The sequence below is a fragment of the Trachypithecus francoisi genome, unplaced genomic scaffold, assembly GCF_009764315.1.
Source record: "Trachypithecus francoisi isolate TF-2019V2 unplaced genomic scaffold, Tfra_2.0 Lachesis_group16, whole genome shotgun sequence".
NCBI lineage: Eukaryota > Metazoa > Chordata > Mammalia > Primates > Cercopithecidae > Trachypithecus > Trachypithecus francoisi.
The window spans coordinates 4,392,461-4,409,020 of NW_022681461.1; the positions used below are offsets into that span (position 1 = coordinate 4,392,461).

A 16,560-nucleotide genomic window follows, 5' to 3' on the forward strand; every position below is an offset into this window, starting at 1 on the left:
TGGAACCTGCGGTGACAGGGACCCTCTCAGGGCTGACACCAGAATGATGGTGTGGGGCCACGAACCATCACCCTTTCTTGCTTGCTTCCCCAAGCTGCAGCCTGATAGTCTCTAGGCCACACACCTGATGTCCACCAGCCAAAACGGGCCTTGGAGGAGGACTGGTGGGTCCTGGCCCCTGAGGGCGCATAAGTGGCCCCACACGCCTCTACTCAGCCACCACAAAGGCCTCCTGCTTGGCTGCTCAGTGCCCTCACAGGAGCATGAACCACCCAGGAGCTGGCAGGAGCAACGCCCCAGGACCTGGGCAAAGCAAGTGTGCAGGGAGGTGGTGGCAAGGCAGCCCTTCCACTCTCCCGGCCCGGGGAGAAGCCGTATGCGGGGTGTGCCCCAGGAAGGCAAGGCTGCTGGCCACGGGGAGTCACTCCTCTCTACTCCAGGGAGGGCCCCACTGGGCACTCGTCACAGGTGCACGGAGGGCACTCGGCGACTTCCACACCCCTTCCTGGAAATCATGCTCAGCAGCCAGGGGCTGGAGGGGCCTCCTCATCTGGAAGGGCCTCTACAGAACTAACAGCTGAGCCCCTGCCCACAGCAAAATGCCCAACACCTCCCCGAGGTGCTGCCATGCTTCCAGTCGACACAGCGGGCATCTCCAGGCGGGCAGGAAAAGGAGTCATCCGCACAGAATGGACAGAGAGAAGGAGAACTGGCCTTGTGCAGATGATAAGACTCTGTGTGCAGAAAACCCACAAGAACAGACAAACCAATTCCTAGAACTAATAGCAAATTTAGCACAATCGCAGGATATGAGATATGAAAGTCAACCATAGTTTTACATTCTAGCAACAGGAAGCTGGAAAAGGAAATTTAAAGAAAACTAACATTTATAATAGCACTCCAAAACATCAGCTACCTAGGGATAAATTTAATGAAAGATGTATAACATCTTTACACTGCAGAGAAACAAAAAAGATGCCAGTAAATGGACACCATGTTCACAGGAATGCTCGTGTTGTTCGTATGTCTAATCTCACCCAGCTAATCGGCAGACTGAGTACACTCCCAACCGAAATCCCAGTGGGCTAGCCTGCAGAAAGTGACAGGCTGTTCCTAAAACATATGCAAATATAACGACCTGAAAAAAATCAAGAAATTCTTTTTTTTTTTTTTTTTTTTGAGACGGAGTCTCGCTCTGTCACCCAGGCTGGAGTGCAGTGGCCGGATCTCAGCTCACTGCAAGCTCCGCCTCCCGGGTTCACGCCATTCTCCTGCCTCAGCCTCCCGAGTAGCTGGGACTACAGGCGCCCGCCACCTCGCCTGGCTAGTTTTTTGTATTTTTTAGTAGAGACGGGGTTTCACCTCGTGATCCGCCCGTCTCGGCCTCCCAAAGTGCTGGGATTACAGGCTTGAGCCACCGCGCCCGGCCCAAGAAATTCTTAAAGAAGATCAATACTGAAAGTTTTTCCTGAGCAAAGATCAAACTTACTAGAAAACGTCAGTCATTAAGAGAGTGTGGTGTTGCCACAATAAGGGAACTGCTACAGGAAACAAAATAGCAAATTCAGAAATGGACCTACACACCGACGGCCACTTGACAAATGTCTGCCCAATTCAGTACAATTCAATATGGAGAGGAAGGGACTGGAACGATCAGATATGCATAGAGGAAGAAAACAGATTGACCTCTACATCAGAATATACACGAGAGTTCATTTGAGATGGCTCACCAGACCAAAAGCAATAGCTAAAGCTGCAAAGCTTTTAGGAAAAACAAAATTAAAATTTCTGCCATTTCATGTTAAGAAAGCAAAAACAGAAGCCACAGATCAGTAGACTATCCATTATGGGGTCTTCAAAAAGTTCATGGAAAATACATATCATGAAAAAACTATGCATGACTTTCAAAAAAGATCTTTGCACCCAAATACACTTGTACTAAACTCATTATAACATGTCTGAAGAGGAGGCAGTCTGAGGCACTAAGAAGGAGAAGATTTCAGTTTGAAAAGAGCCTCCATCGCAATAATGTGAATTCTGCCAAGCAAGAACCAACATCACATGGATGGTGTTGGGTGGAAGAATGGTGAGATCACTGATGCTTTCTGAAAAGTTTACAGGGTCCATGCCCCCAAAGAAAATAGCAGTTTACAAATGGTTGACTTGTTTTAAGAAGGGATGAGACCGTGCTGAAGACAGAGCCCACAGTGGCAGGCCATCCGTATCACTTGGTGAGGAAAACACTCATCTGGTCTGAGCCGTAAGTGCAGAGGACACTGGTTAAGAGCAGAAACAGTGGCCAACACCGCAGACATCTCAGTAGGTTCAGCTTACACAATTCTGACAGAAAAATGGAAGTTGAGCAGACTTTCCACTCAGTGGGTGCCAAAACCATTGCACTGAGATCGGGCGCAGGGAAAGAGCAGAGCTGTCAGTGGAAACTTTGAACAAGTGGGGTGGAGATCCTGAAGCTCTCTTTGAACTGTAACAACATGAAACATGTTTTTCCCAGTGTGGTCCTGAAGACAAAGTGCAGTCAAGGCAATGGCGCTGAGGGCAGGAAGTGGTCCCATCAGAGCAAAAGTGGGCCAGTCAAGAGCAGAGATTGTGGCAGCAGCTTTTGGGATGCTTACGGCATTCTGCTTGCCGACTTTCTGGAGGGGTAACAAGGAAGAGTGGCATCGGCTTGGTATGAGAGTGTTTAGGGAATGTTAGCCAAAGCTTCAGCAAAACCCCCCGGGAAAGTTTCCCCAGAGAGTCCATCTCCATCATGACAGTGCTCCTGCTCCTTCCTCTCAGCAAACAAGGCTGATTTTGCAAGAGTTTCCATGGGAAATCATCAGGCATGTACCCTGCAGTCCTGATTTGGCTCCTTCTGACTTCTTTTTGCTTCCTAATTTTAAGACATCTGTAAAGGGCACCCATTTTGTCAATTAATACTATAAAAAAGACTCAATGGCCATAGTTAAATTCCCAGAACCATTAGGTCTTTAGGGAGAGACTAAATGGCTGGCATCATTGCTCATAAAAGTGTCTTGAACTTGATGGCGCTCACGTTAAGAAAAAAGTTTATATTTCTTCTTTAGTAGCTATAACTATAGGTATGCGCCACCACGCCCAGCTATTTTTTTTTTTTTTTTTTGACAGGGTCTTGCTCTGTCACCCAGGCTGGAGTGCAGTGGCACCATCTCAGCTCACTGTAGCCTTGACCACCTGGACTCAAGCGATCCTCCTACCTCAGCCTCTTTAGTAGCTGTAACTATAGGTATGCACCACCATGCCCAGCTATTTTTTTATTTTTATTTTTTTTGAGACAGAGTTTTGCTCTTGTCGCCCAGGCTGTGGTGCAATGGCACGATCTTGGCTCACTGCAACTTCTGTCTCCCAGTTCAAGCAATTCTTCTGCCTCAGCCTCCTGAGTAGCTGGGATTACAGGAGCCACCACCATGCTGGGCTACTTTTTTTTGTTTTTTGTTTTTCTGTACTTTTAGTAGAGACAGGGTTTCACCATGTTGGCCAGGTTGGTCTTGAACTCTTGACCTCAGGTGATCCACCCGCCTCAGCCTCCCAAAGTGCTGGGATTACAGGTGTGAGCCACCGCACCCGGCAGCCCAACTAATTTTTGTATTTTTTGTAGAGATGGGGTTTTGCCATATTGCAAAGGCTGGTCTTGAACTGCTGGACTCAATCAATCCACCCACCTCAGCCTCTAAGTGCTGGGATTACAGGTGTGAGCTACCGTGGCCAGTCATATATTTCTTATATTTATCTTTTAATTTCATTGTTCTGTGAACTTTTGGAAGTCCCCTTGTATACGACAAAAGATATATAATGAACATGCACAAATCAATAATAAAAAGATAAACAAATCAACTTTTAAATGGTCACTATCCTTGACCAGTCACTTTTTTTTTTTTTTTTTTTTTTTTTTGAGACGGAGTCTGGCTCTGTTGCCCAGGCTGGAGTGCAGTGGCCGGATCTCAGCTCACTGCAAGCTCCGCCTCCTGGGCTTTCACCATTCTCCTGCCTCAGCCTCCCGAGTAGCTGGGACTACAGGCGCCCGCCACCTCGTCCGGCTAGATTTTTTGTATTTTTTAGTAGAGACGGGGTTTCACCGTGTTAGCCAGGATGGTCTCGATTTCCTGACCTCATGATCCGCCCGTCTCGGCCTCCCAAAGTGCTGGGATTACAGGCTTGAGCCACCGCGCCCGGCCGACCAGTCACTTTTTAAAAGATGGCTGATAAGAATATGAAAAGGTACTCTAAGGCAAATTAAACAATAATGAAAAACCTGCTATTAGACCTCAAATTTTTTTTGCAAATAAAATTTCAACTACAATGTTCTACACACAATATTTAAAAAGTCACAAGAAAAGACAAGGCAATATAAAGAAAAACTAGGCCAAAGAGCAAACAAAAACTAAAAAATATTATGTGAAGGAGATACAAGATAGAGATTTTTGGTAGAGAGTTAGAAACCATTTTTTTTTTTTAAAGATACGGCAGATGTGGTTAATACAAAAAAAAAAAAATTCAAGTGAAAAACACAATAACCCAAATTAAAAACTGAATAGATGGTTTAACAGCAGTTTAGACACAAAGAAAAACTTACTGACCTAAAATCTAAAGAAAATAAAACAGGAAGGTATGATTCATTCAGAGGAAAATATTTAACTGACAAAAACATCCCCAAGGAAGCCTAGACATTGGACTTAGTAAACAAAGGCTTTAAATCAAATATCCTAAATGTGCTCAAAGAACTCACGGAAGCCATGCACACAGAACTACAGGAAGTCAGGAAAATCACACAGGAACACAACGAGGATGTCAACAGACAGGAAGTATGAAGGGGACCAAGTGGAACTAGAAGAGCTGAAAACAGTAACTGACATTTACAAAGTCACTAGAGGGGTTCACCGGCAGATCTGAGCAGGCAGAATAAAGAATCAGCAAGCTGGAGACACTTGAAATGACTGTGTGAGGAACAGAGGAAAAAGGTGGCAGAGTGGACAGAGCCAGAGGGGTCTGTGGTCCACCATGAAGTGGATGAGTCACACACTGCGGGAGTCACAGGAGAGGAGAGCCCAGAGATGAAGGTTAACTCTTATGCTGCAGTGACTCTCCACAAGGGCGCCAAGACCATTCTAGGGGGAAAGCAGTTTTCAGCAACTTCTGTGGGGAAAACTGGATATGCACATACCAAAAAAAGAAGGTGGAGCCCTGCCTTGCCTCACAAAAATCAACTCTATCCTAGCACTTTGGGAGCCGAGGCAGGCGGATCATGAGGTCAAGAGATTGAGACCATCCTGGCCAACATGGTGAAATCCCGTCTCTACTAAAAATAAAATAAAAAAATTAGCTGGGCGTGGTGGCGGGCACCTGTAGTCCCAGTTCCTTGGGAGGCTGAGGCAGGAGAACTGCTTGAACCCGGGAGGTGGAGGTTGTGGTGAGCTGAGATTGCGCCACTGCACTCCAGCCTGGCGACACAGTGAGATACAATCTCAGGAAAAAAGAAGAAAAAAAAATCAACTCTAAATGGACCAAAGTTCTAAATATCAAAGCAAAAACCAGAAAACTCTTAATAGAAAACTTAAGGAAAAGGTTTCACGACATTGGATTTGGCAGTGATTTCTTGGATATTACACTAAAGGCATAGGCTACAAATGAAAACAAGACAAATTTTAAAACTTTCGTGCATCCAAAGGCACTACCAACAGATCATATATCTGATAAGGGATTAATATCTGGATTATGCAGAAAATTCCTAAAACAACAATGAAAAAAAACAAGCTGATTCACACATTGGCAGAAGACTTCAATAAATACTTCTTCAAGGAAGACACAGAAACAGCCAATAAGTACGTGAAAAGCTGCTCAATGTCACTACTTAGGAAAATGTAAAGCAAAACCACAAGATATCAATTCACAGCTGAAAGGATGCCTCCCATCAAAAACCAGAAAGGATGGCCGAGCGTGGTGGCTCACGCCTGTCATCCCAGCACTTTGGGAGGTTGAAGCGGGTGAATCACTTGTGGTCAGGAGTTCAAGACCAGCCTGACCAACATGGTGAAACCCCGTCTCTACTAAAAATACAAAAATTAGCTGACCGTGGCGGCAGACACCTATAATCCCAGCTACTCGGGAGGCAGGAGAATTGCTTGAACCTGAGGGGTGGAGGTTACAGTGAGCCGAGATCGTGCCATTGCACTCCAGCCTGGGCCAAAGAGCAAAACTCCGTCTCAAAAAAAAAGAAAACAAACAAAAACAAAAAAACCCAGAAAGGAAATCTTCTGTTGGCACAGATGTGGAGAAACTGGAAGTTTTGTGCACTGTTAGTGGAAATGTCAAATGGTATAGCTGTTATTGAAAACAGTTCCTCGAAAAACTATCATACAATTATCATATGATCCAGCAATTCCACTTCTGGGTTTATACCCAAAAGGATAAAAGCAGGATCTTGAAGGGATACTATGTTCACAGCAGATTAATAACAGCTAAAAGATGGAAGGCACCCAGCTGTCCACTGACAGAACTGACAGTCCCATAGCAGGATTCCACTGAGAATGGATGTGGTACACAGATACAATGAACTATCACTCGGCCTTCAAAGGAAAGGAAATTCGGACATGCTACAACACGGATGTCATCAAGGGTGCCCTTGCAGGACATTTTGCCAAGTGGAATAAGCCAGTGGAAAAAGACAGATACTGTGTGACTCCACTCTGTGAGGTACACAGAGGAGTCAAAGTCAGACCAGAAGCAGAATGGAAGTTGCCAGAGGCTGGGGGAGGGACAATAGGGAGTTATTATTTAATGGGTACAGAGTTTCACACAATAGAAAGAGATGGAGATGAACAGTGGTGGTGGCAGCACAGTGTTCTGGATTTATTTATTTTTGAGACAGGGTCTTGCTCTGTCACCCAGGCTGGAGTGCAGTGGTGCGATCATAGTTCACTGCAGCCCCGAACTCCTGGGCTCCCACCTTAGTCTCCCGGGTGGCTGGGACCACAGGCATGTGCAACCACGCCTGGCTGATTTTAAAAAGTTCTGATACACACTACAACATGGATGCACCTTGAAAACATTGTATCAAATGAACTAAACCATTCACCAATCATACACATACTGTATGATTCCATTTATATGAGGTACAAGTTGTCAAAGTCATAGAGACAGAAGGAAGGAGAGAGGCTACCAGGGCCTGGGAAACCAGAGGTGCCAGAGAGAGGGCTCGGGAACTAGTGTTTAATGCGGACAGAGTTTCCTTGGGGAAGATGAAAAGGTTCAGTGGATGGATGGCGATGGTTGCACAGTGCTCTGAACGTACTTCATGCCACTGAACTGTACGTTTGAAAATGGGTAAAATGGTAAATTTTGTGTTTTATATTTTTTTGCCATGCAGAACATCTGAACAACAGTTAGCTCTGCTAATCCTGAATGCCGATATAGCTGGAGCCCAGGCAGCAGAGATGAGCCTGCCCAGGCTCCAGGTGCAGCCTCACAGAGCTGTGGGCCGTGTTCAGGATTCCTGACTTGGTCCTAGAATAATGGGGTTCCACTGAGAATAAGTTTGAGGACTCAGACTGGCGGAGGTGTACCTGTCGAGAGGTTCAGAGCAGAAGTCACAGTGGTGGAGCCTGCGAGTGTGGGTGTGGAGAGAAGAAAACAGATTCAGCTCCAGCATCTGGAACAGCAACAAAGACTGACAGCCGGGTCAAAAGCCAGTCCCGGAAGATCTCCACGGACCGAAAGCACCGAGTCGGCTCTCCTAGCACAGTGCAGCCACACGAAAAGACACTGACAAAAGATCATCTGAAAACGAACCACCACACTTACTTCCAATAGCAACAGAAATTACAAAATATTTTCAAACAAAAGTTAATGAAAAGCTGCACACTTTTGGGAGGCAGCTAAAACCACCAGTGGGCACTTGATACCCTTGAGTGCCTGCGTTATCATGGAAAGGCTAGAGATCCATGAACATGTCTTAAGACACTTTCCAGAACAAAATTAACCCCAAGACAGAAGGCAAGAAATAAGAAAATAAATTGATGAAACATACAATAAAGACTATCCAACACAAAATGTGTTCTCTGAATAGGCCAATAGAATGTTCACCCCTCAGGAGAATGCATAAAGAGAAAGAGAGAAAGAGCAAAGGGGAGGCACAGAGAGAGGAGGCAGAAATCACCAGCATCAGCAATGAAATCAGGACATCACTGTAAGTCCTGCAAATGGAAAAAAATAAAAGCTATTATGGATAATTTTATGGCAATTAATTTAAAATTTTAGATAAATTTAGAGGAGAGATACCAATTGCCAGAAAGGCAGAATTTAACAAAACGAAACAGAAAATCCAAATGGTGTTAAAAGTTTAGAAGAAATGGAATCCATAATAACAACTGGACCCTCAAGGAATGAATAGGTGTGTGATAAATACAGCAAAAATGTCAATTAGAGTGTACGTAGTGGGTCTAAGGATGTTCACGGCAGAATTTTCAACTCTTCTGTGTGTTTGAAAATTTTTAAGGTAAAAGATCATAGAGGAAAGTATCCCACGCTAAAACATACAAAAACAAAACTCCAGCCCAGATGGCTTCACAAATGACCTTTACTAAATATCTGAGATAGGAATAACACCAGTCTTCCACAAACCCTCCAGAAAGCTGGAAAACAGCAGGTGCTTCTCCAACTCGCACTGACATCAGAACAAGTTAGGTGTGAAACCTAGGACAGCAGGTCCTCACTTCTGCCCCACGTTGGCTCAGGTGTGTGTGAGCTACGGCCCGAGGCTGGTGTCACTTGGGTGACATGCACAGCTGCCCTGGTCTCCAGCCTGGGCACAAACAGAACCCAGGCAGAGGTGGGCCCGTCTGCCAAGACCGGGGCCACCTGCTCTGAGTGCAGGGCTCGGGCTGCCCAGGCTGGGGCTGCTGCTGTATCTGAGCTGTGGAGTCACAGCCCCGGCCTGGCCTGGCCTGTCCTTTCCACCTGCCAGCTGCAGAGCTGTGGGCGCGTCGCTCACCTCCCAATCTGTAATGTGGAGAAGCCTAGTTCTTGGGGCTGTGGGGAGAATGAACTCGGATCATGAAAGTGAAGAGCTTAACTAGACACCCCTCTGCCACACAGGGCACTAGCAAATGCTGGAGGCAAGGCTACCCCACCCCAGGAGCACCCGCCCCGCCCACCCCGCACTCACAGCCCGCGCCTCGCCAGGGGCAGCCCAGCCTGCCTGGGCCTCCATGTCCTGCAGCTTCTGGGTCTGCTTCAGCTGGTTGAGCGTGGGCTTCAGCTGTGCGGCCCCCACCGTCTTGCTCGTCCACTCATCCACCAGCTTGTGCAGGTCGTCCGTGAAGGTGCTCTTCTTGTTGTTGCTGTTGTTCACCTGCGCCTGGACGTGCAGGGCGGGCTGGGGGCCTGGCTCAGGACCTGGGGCCAGGCTGCTGGTGGAGGACCCTGGGGAGTCACACACAGGCCAGGATTGGTGACGCCACACATGCGCCCAGGCCCCCAGTGGGCTGGCCGCATTCGTTCTTACGTGACAGCTGAGACAATGGTCTCACTTGGGCCAGGCAGCACCTTGCTTCAAGAGGCGGTCAGACTAAGGGGCCTGGCTGCCCGGGGTCAGACACGGTGGGGCATTTCCATGGGCTGTGCCATGTGGCCATCACCCACCTCAGAAGCCAGGCCAGGGGACAGGACCCTGCAGCAGCCGGCAGCCTCTGCTCAGCATCCACTCTGTGCCCACCGCTGCCCGTCCCCAGACTCACGTGTGAGAGAGCTCAGGAAACTCCTGGCACAGCCAGACACACTGGGCTTCGGCGTCACGGTGCCTAGAGTCAGGTTCCTCGGGCTCTCTCTGGCCTGTGCATCCTCAGCCGTAACATGAGGACGCGGGGACGGTGGAGTACTGTGTGAGCGCTCAGCACACGCGGCTGGCTGGCCTGCAGGCGGCCCCCTGGCCCGCGGGAAAATGCCTGCCAGGGCTGCCTGACTTGCATTCCCATGAATTTTAATGGTCTGGTTGTTTGGAATTCCAGACGTAGAAATTGTCCTGACCAGCGCGATAGAGGAAGGTATTCATAAAGGGTACCCATGCCTGGGGCTGCCTGATGAGGCCCCACCAGCTCCTGCCATGGGCTGCGGCCAACGCCCTGCTGCAGGAGGGAGCTGGGAGCCGCTCTGCTGACTAGTAGCACACCAGAGCACTTGACTGCTTCATTCAAAGCATAAATGAGACTTTAAAATTTTTAAATCATACCCTTTCCACGCAACACATGTAATTTCTGGCTGGCAATTTTGAATAAGCCAATTTAAAATTTTTCTGCATAGAAAAACAACCTAATGACCATCTCTTCAAACAAGCTGTCCCAGAATGTAGTGGACTTTAGTGGCTAGCGATGAAAAAGCACAGACACAGACAATTAAAAATTAGTGATGAGATTTGACACACATGGAGCTATTCCTACATGAAAAGTTCAGCCAGAAAAGAAAAAAAAATTTTTTTCAAGAGAGAAAGATGAGAGAGAGGGAGGTGAGTGGCCCAGGGAGACTAATACCCACTCAGTCCTGGCATCTCTCCTCGTGGGGAGGCACTCATCTTTAGGACTTCAAGGAAATACTCATTCCTACGGTTTTGGAAAAGGAGCCAATTAATGATTGGCAATTTGCGGGTGTTCCGGGGAAGGATAAGCCCGTTAGATGTGAACTGGCGAGACCGCACAAACTCTAGGCGCCACGGAGACACACGGGGGAGCCGAGGGCAGCGATCCCGCCAGGCGGAAGCGGAGCCGCGCCCGGCCCAGAGGCACGGAGCAGGCGCGGGGCAGGCACAGGGCAGGCCCCCGCCCGCCCAGCCGCGGGAACCCTGATGTGTACTAGCCACGAGAAAGCCCATGCGATGAGAGAGGACAAAGGGGGAAAAAACCCGGATAATTACTACTGCTGTGTTCTTTGCCTAGGCAGAGACGCTTCAGGGCAGACCCTGCAAGGGAGAAAGAAACAACACAAGACCACAGAGTTAGGCAGAGCAGCACACACCGGGGCGCGCTACCACACTAAGCAGAAGTCGTCAGTGTGCAGGGAGGGGCAGACACAGGCAGCAGTTCAGAGAGAGGGCCGACCCGGCCGGGGGAAATGGGGCAGCCCCCGGAGAGAGGGTGCAGGCTCCCGCGAGCTTCGCCGAGGGGGCAGAGGTGCCAGGGCCAAGCCCCCAAGCTTCAGGGAGAAGTGTTTGTCTCTAGAAGCATATTCAAAGAAAAGTAAAAGAGAAAGAAAAAGAAAAAAGCAAAGCACACCGCTTGGCTTTCAAACATCGGGCTTCTGGGAGCCCCACTGACGGAGGCAGGACACCCTGCTGAGAGTCGGCCACGGGAGCTCTGGAATGGAGCCGGGCACGGCTGGGCTTGGCTGCCGAAGCCCATCAGAGGTTTTCCAAGTGCAAAAAGATACATTGTTTTGCAGGTTGGAGGCCAACTCTGGATCTCAGATGGCTGCCTCAGGTGATGAGGTCAGCGGCAGGCGTTGAGTAGAGGACCCGAGGGTTTCTATCTAGGGACTGACCCCAATGTCTGGGGACACTGCCGCCTCGTTAGAAGTCAGTATCCACAAGGGGTAGGGCAAGGCCTCAGCCTGGAACACTTCTGGCCTTCTTGTAATTGGGACCGCCTCTAAACTGGCTGGTCCCAACTACCCAGAGGCCACCTGGTGTACACTGAATGCAACGCCCTAGCCGGTCAGTGCCCAGCCTGGTGAGGACAAGGTCCCCAGGGCAGGCTGGGCCGGAAGGCGCGGCCATCCCCGCTTATCCTTATGGGCAGGCAGAGCTGGGACGGGCAAGAACAGGCTCAGACTTCCCCAAGGTCACTCAGCAAAGCCACACTAGCACGCAGGCTCTGTCTACACTCCAGCCCACGGCCCCTGCCAGGAGCACACTCCCTCCCCAGCAGTGAGCTGTTCCCCAGAGACCGAAAAAGGAGCGACTCTGATCTTCCAGGGACTCAGAAAACCTGGCAACGTCTGCCTGCCTTCTCCAGAAGGCCCCTGCCTCCCGCCTCGGGGCACAGTGGGCAACCTGTTGTCCAGCTCCTCGGCCTGAGCTCGGCCTGAGCTGTGCGTCCTGGACTTGGAAACCTAGCTCAGCTGAGTATTTTTAGTCCACTCTGTCTGTTCCTGAGCTAGTGTGGGGAAAGAAAGGTGAGGTGGTGTTCTGTTGCAGACTTTCCTGTTCAAATAAAAAGGAGGGAGCCCAGCGGGAGGGATTCAGACCAGAAGGCTCTGGGTGAGCAGTTTCGAAGGGCTGTTCCCTGGCTGCTCTGTTCTGAGATGAAACCCTGCCAGGAACACAGAGTTGATATCCCCTCGATGGCTCACTGAAGTTTGCAGGGGAGGTATGGCTGGTTTTCTGTAGCGTAGGAGGGGCCCCTGAAGTCTATGGTGCAGCCTAGGGGGGATCCAATGTGTAGGGGCACTGGGTGACCACCAGTTTCCCTGGCAGGCTTTGTGGGGGGCTGTAGCCCATGGTCCCATGTAGATGGCCCTAAGCCAGGTGCTTCAAAAAGCTGCGCTGTGCCGATCTGGTAGCTCTTGGTGTGGCTGGAACTCTACATTCAGGGCTAATGCCTGGCTGTTGCCATGCTGGGAAGAACACCAAACAGGCCGGCTGCCGGCTGGGAACCACCAGAGGGAGCCTGGACCTACCATCAGAGCTGGGACTGACTCACCGCCCTGGGAACCCGGGGTCTGGAGTGTGTGGAGGACACCGTACCTGCTCAGAGCCAGAGAGCAACCCTGGCCCACGGAGGCCTCCATGGGCCCTTCCTAAACTTGGGCCCCAGTGACCAGTGTGCAGACGACTCCTAGACCTCTGGATAAACTGATGGGTGCCAGCCTTTCAAGGCCACTCACTGCAGACAACTGGACTGGGGCAGAGACCTCTCCATACTCTGGACAGCCCTGCCCATCCTTAGGTGGCTCCTTAGTCCACCTCTCCAGAGCCTCAGCCTGCATTGGGCCCTGCCCCTCACTTGCCCACCATGCAGATGGCACCTGAAGACAGCCCCCACCTGGCCCCCTGCCACTTGCTCTGTGCCAGGACAAGCACCCCCACCTCCTGTCCATAAGGCAGCAATGGGAGAACAAAGGAAACTTTCAGGAGGCCGCTGATTGACGCCAGGCCCACCTCCGTCTCCCTGTGGGGCTTCCGTCCCTAGCCAGGCCCAGGCAGAGGCAGCGCCAAGGCCCTGGACTGCTCAGTGGTGCTGGGGCAGGGGCTTGGCGGCCTCATCCCAGCTGTTAGGAGATCCGCTGCTTTCTTTCCAGAATGTAAAAGTGGCAGCACACAGGAAGACAGGAGGGCCGGCTCTTGGACTTGGCATCTCCTGCTTTTGTGCAGCCCACATTGGCTGAAGCCCCCGAGGCACAAGCGGAGGCTCCCTCCCCACTCCAGCCCTGATTCGCTCCGGCACAGAAACAGCCTGCTCTCGGGTCAACGGCCCTGGCCTCTGGGTGGCCCGAGCTCGTGCCCCGTCCAGACCCTCAGCCTGTGGCCAAGAAGACATCTCAACCATGAAGGATTCAAACTGAGGGTGTGTGCCTGGGACAGGGGACCTAAAAAGTGGTCAGTCCCTGAGCAACCTGTCACACTCGCTTTTCACCTCACAGGGCTCAATACCGCCCAGCAGCCCACGGGACAGCCAGGGCAGCTCACCTCCCATCACGGGCGCCCTGGTGGCTTCACCTCAGCCCCCCACAACCTCCCACGCGCCCTCAGCTGGGTCAGCCCCCGCCACGGTCAGCACCGGCTCCTTTTTCACAAGAGAAAAACGGGCATCCAGGGACGAAGCCCCTTTTAGGGTGTCTACGTATTAAACAACCATGTTCTTGAGCCAAAAACTGTCTACAAAGCATGCACTGGGAAGCAGGATCCGCCTTGGCTCTGCCCAGGGAGACCTGAGGCTGTTTTCATGTTGCCCTGAGCTAAATGACCCCACACTGCACTCGGCCCCGTCGCACACAGGCCTGCTCCACAGACAGCCCACAGTGGTACGCAGCACTGACCACACTGGCTGCAGAGGTCAGGGCCTGGTGGGCACAGTGCAGGGTGGGGGCCCTCCTCTCTGGATGCCCTCTACCCTGAGGCCGCCTGAACACCTGCTGCAAAGGGGCTCGCTGAGCATGCACTCTCACTCCCCAGGAGGAATGAAAGCATTCCACGGTGGGAGAAGGCCTAGAAGGGGCCGTGCAGTGACACCGGAGGGTGCCTGAGCCAAACATGCTGCAGCCAACAGCCAACATGGAGAAAACCCAAAGAGAAATCCCATGGCTCTAGCATGCAGAGAGAAAGGCCTACAGGGTGCCAGCACCTGCCCGGTCAGGTGGGAGGATCCAGAAGGACCCGTTTCTAACCAGCAGAACCAACAGAACCATGACCAGAGGTGCCATCTCAGCATCTGCACCTGACCCTCCTCCCCGTCTCCAAGGGCAACATCTCTTAGAATGCACTGGGCCAGGGGAGGTGGCTCACGCCTATAATCCCGGCACTTTGCGAGACCAATGTGGGTGGATCGCTTGAGCCGAGGAGGTCTAGACCAGCCTAGGCAATATGGTGAGACCCTGTCTCAACTAAAAACACACAAAAAAAGTAGCTGGGTGTGGTAGTGCAGACCTGTCGTTGGGAGGCTGAGGTGGGAGGATTGCTTGAGCCAGGGAAGCGGAGGTTGCAGTGAGCTGAGATCTCGCCACTGCACTCCAGTCTGGGTAACAGAGTGAGACTTTGTCTCAAAAAGAAAAAAAAAAAGTGCTCTGGGGCACTAGGTCATGTGAGCTCCCCAGAGCATCTGCTGACCACAAGGGGGCATCTGCAAGCTGGGTGACAGGTCTGTGCCAAGGGGCCCAGCTCATAGGGGTTCCAAGGAGGGGCCCTGCACTCCCTAGGGGTCTGTCCACCTGCTGCTCCCAGCCTCCACTGCTGTATTCCCTGTCCTGCACCTCGAGTCAGCTCAGGCCTCTGGAGGTGCCTGCTGCACTGCCCTGCTCTATCCCTGGGTACAGCCACCTGGGCACCCCCAGCCCACCCTCCCGCCTGGCCTCAACCCCCCTGCCTGGGGCCGTTTCATCTTCTCTGATCTTCACAGAGGCCAGGATCCTTCTATACTTCAAAATTTAACACATTCTGTTTTCCTGGAACTTTCTCTTCCAGGAAGTGGGGTGCCCCACACCAGGAGAGTGAGCTGAAAGCTCTCCCTAGGCCCTAGGGAGCGACGGCTGGGCAGGCTGCGCCGGCTACCCCTCCCTAGCCGTGCCTTGGCATCCACCCCGCTCCTCCTCTACTTGCAGCGCAACCCCCGACCCCTCGGCATCTTCCACGCACCCACCTCAGCGTCTTCCTGCCCATCTGCTCACACTACCCCTGCCTGCATCCCTCCCTCCTGGCCTCCAAGCCTGGCGCAATCCCACGGCCTCCACCCAAGTCCTCAGCCTCTCAGCGCTCAGAGGGCTGCCCGCATCCCTGCAGTCTTTCCCCTGGAGGTGTTTGGTCTCCTCACAGACCCCACAGCTCTCCCTTCTCTTTTGGGCTGCCCTGTGGGTTACCCAGGAGCAGCAGATGTGCCAGTGGATGGCTCAACAAGAAGTCCGGCCTCCACAGCCCAGGAGCACAGAGACAGGAGGGGCCCGTCCCAGCCACATCCCAGTAGAGTGGCAGAGACCTCAGAGGCCTGGAGCTGATCCAGACAGGCCTTGAGAGGCGCCCAGGGCAGAGGCCCACCTGGGCTCTCCCTGGCCAGCAACTTCAGAGTGTCGGAGGATTGAGGGAGACATTATGGCCCAAAAAGACTAAGACCAAGACTTGCCTGATGGGGGCTAAGCCGTGAAAACAAGCAATACCACAAAACACAGCACGGGGGTGGAAGTGGGGCCTGGGTAGGTGCCATACCCGACAGCAACGGCCTGCACTGAGTCTCCCAGGTGCCCTCGCCCCCAGTGACAGCCCCAGATCGAGCCACACACGCAGGAGCCGGAAGAGGAGCAGCAAGTGAGGCACAAGGCCAGCAGGGCCGGGAACAGGCTGCGGAGAAGGAACCACAGCTGGCTGCCATAAGAGGACCCAGAGACGCAGGGGCGTGGGGGGAGGCGCCCACCCCTCCCCAGACTCAACTCAGCAACTCACCAGACACCAGGCCGCCCAGACCCACAGACTAACAGCCCAGACGACACGGTGGCCGAAACAGGGCAGCCTTTTAAACAGACGAACGGGAAGCCCTGGGAAGGCCCTGGCATTTCTACATGGCCCTTGTGTCCTCGACCTGCCTGCCTGGAGAATGATGACCCACGTGGACCTCTGATGGAGTGGGTGGATGGCAGTGGACGCCTCCCACGGGCATGGCCTCTGGCTCCCAACAAGTACAATGTATCTTTATTGTACAAGCAAAAAGTCACGTGCCCCAAACCAGCATATCCAATCCAATTGTTAAAAAGCTTAATTTTCCTCTTAAAAAGACAAAAGCCTAAAAATCTCACAGCTTTTAGTTCACTGGCCGATTGTCCTGAGGGTGAAAAACA

At 51.7% G+C, this 16,560-nt stretch overlaps 1 protein-coding gene across 18 annotated transcripts in view; it reads right to left on the reverse strand.

The window, feature by feature from the left end:
- The window catches only part of WNK2 (WNK lysine deficient protein kinase 2), a 141,928-nt gene that overhangs the window by 3,159 nt on the left and 122,209 nt on the right, over positions 1–16,560 (reverse strand). For 10 of the 18 annotated variants that reach the window (XR_004443333.1, XR_004443332.1, XR_004443330.1 and 7 more), the window contains 2 exons: positions 10,940–10,984; positions 9,200–9,456 (listed from right to left, as the gene is read on the reverse strand). The exons of 5 other annotated variants lie outside the window; for them this stretch is intronic. Coding sequence is in view for 5 of the 13 variants with exons in the window: in XM_033236720.1 (XP_033092611.1) it covers positions 9,200–9,456; positions 10,940–10,984 (302 nt within the window). In the remaining 8 variants the exon portion in view is untranslated. Of the gene's footprint in view, positions 1–8,593; positions 9,064–9,199; positions 9,457–10,939; positions 10,985–16,560 lie in introns of those variants that run through there. 3 more of the 18 variants (XR_004443336.1, XR_004443334.1, XM_033236721.1) reach the window with 2 other exon arrangements.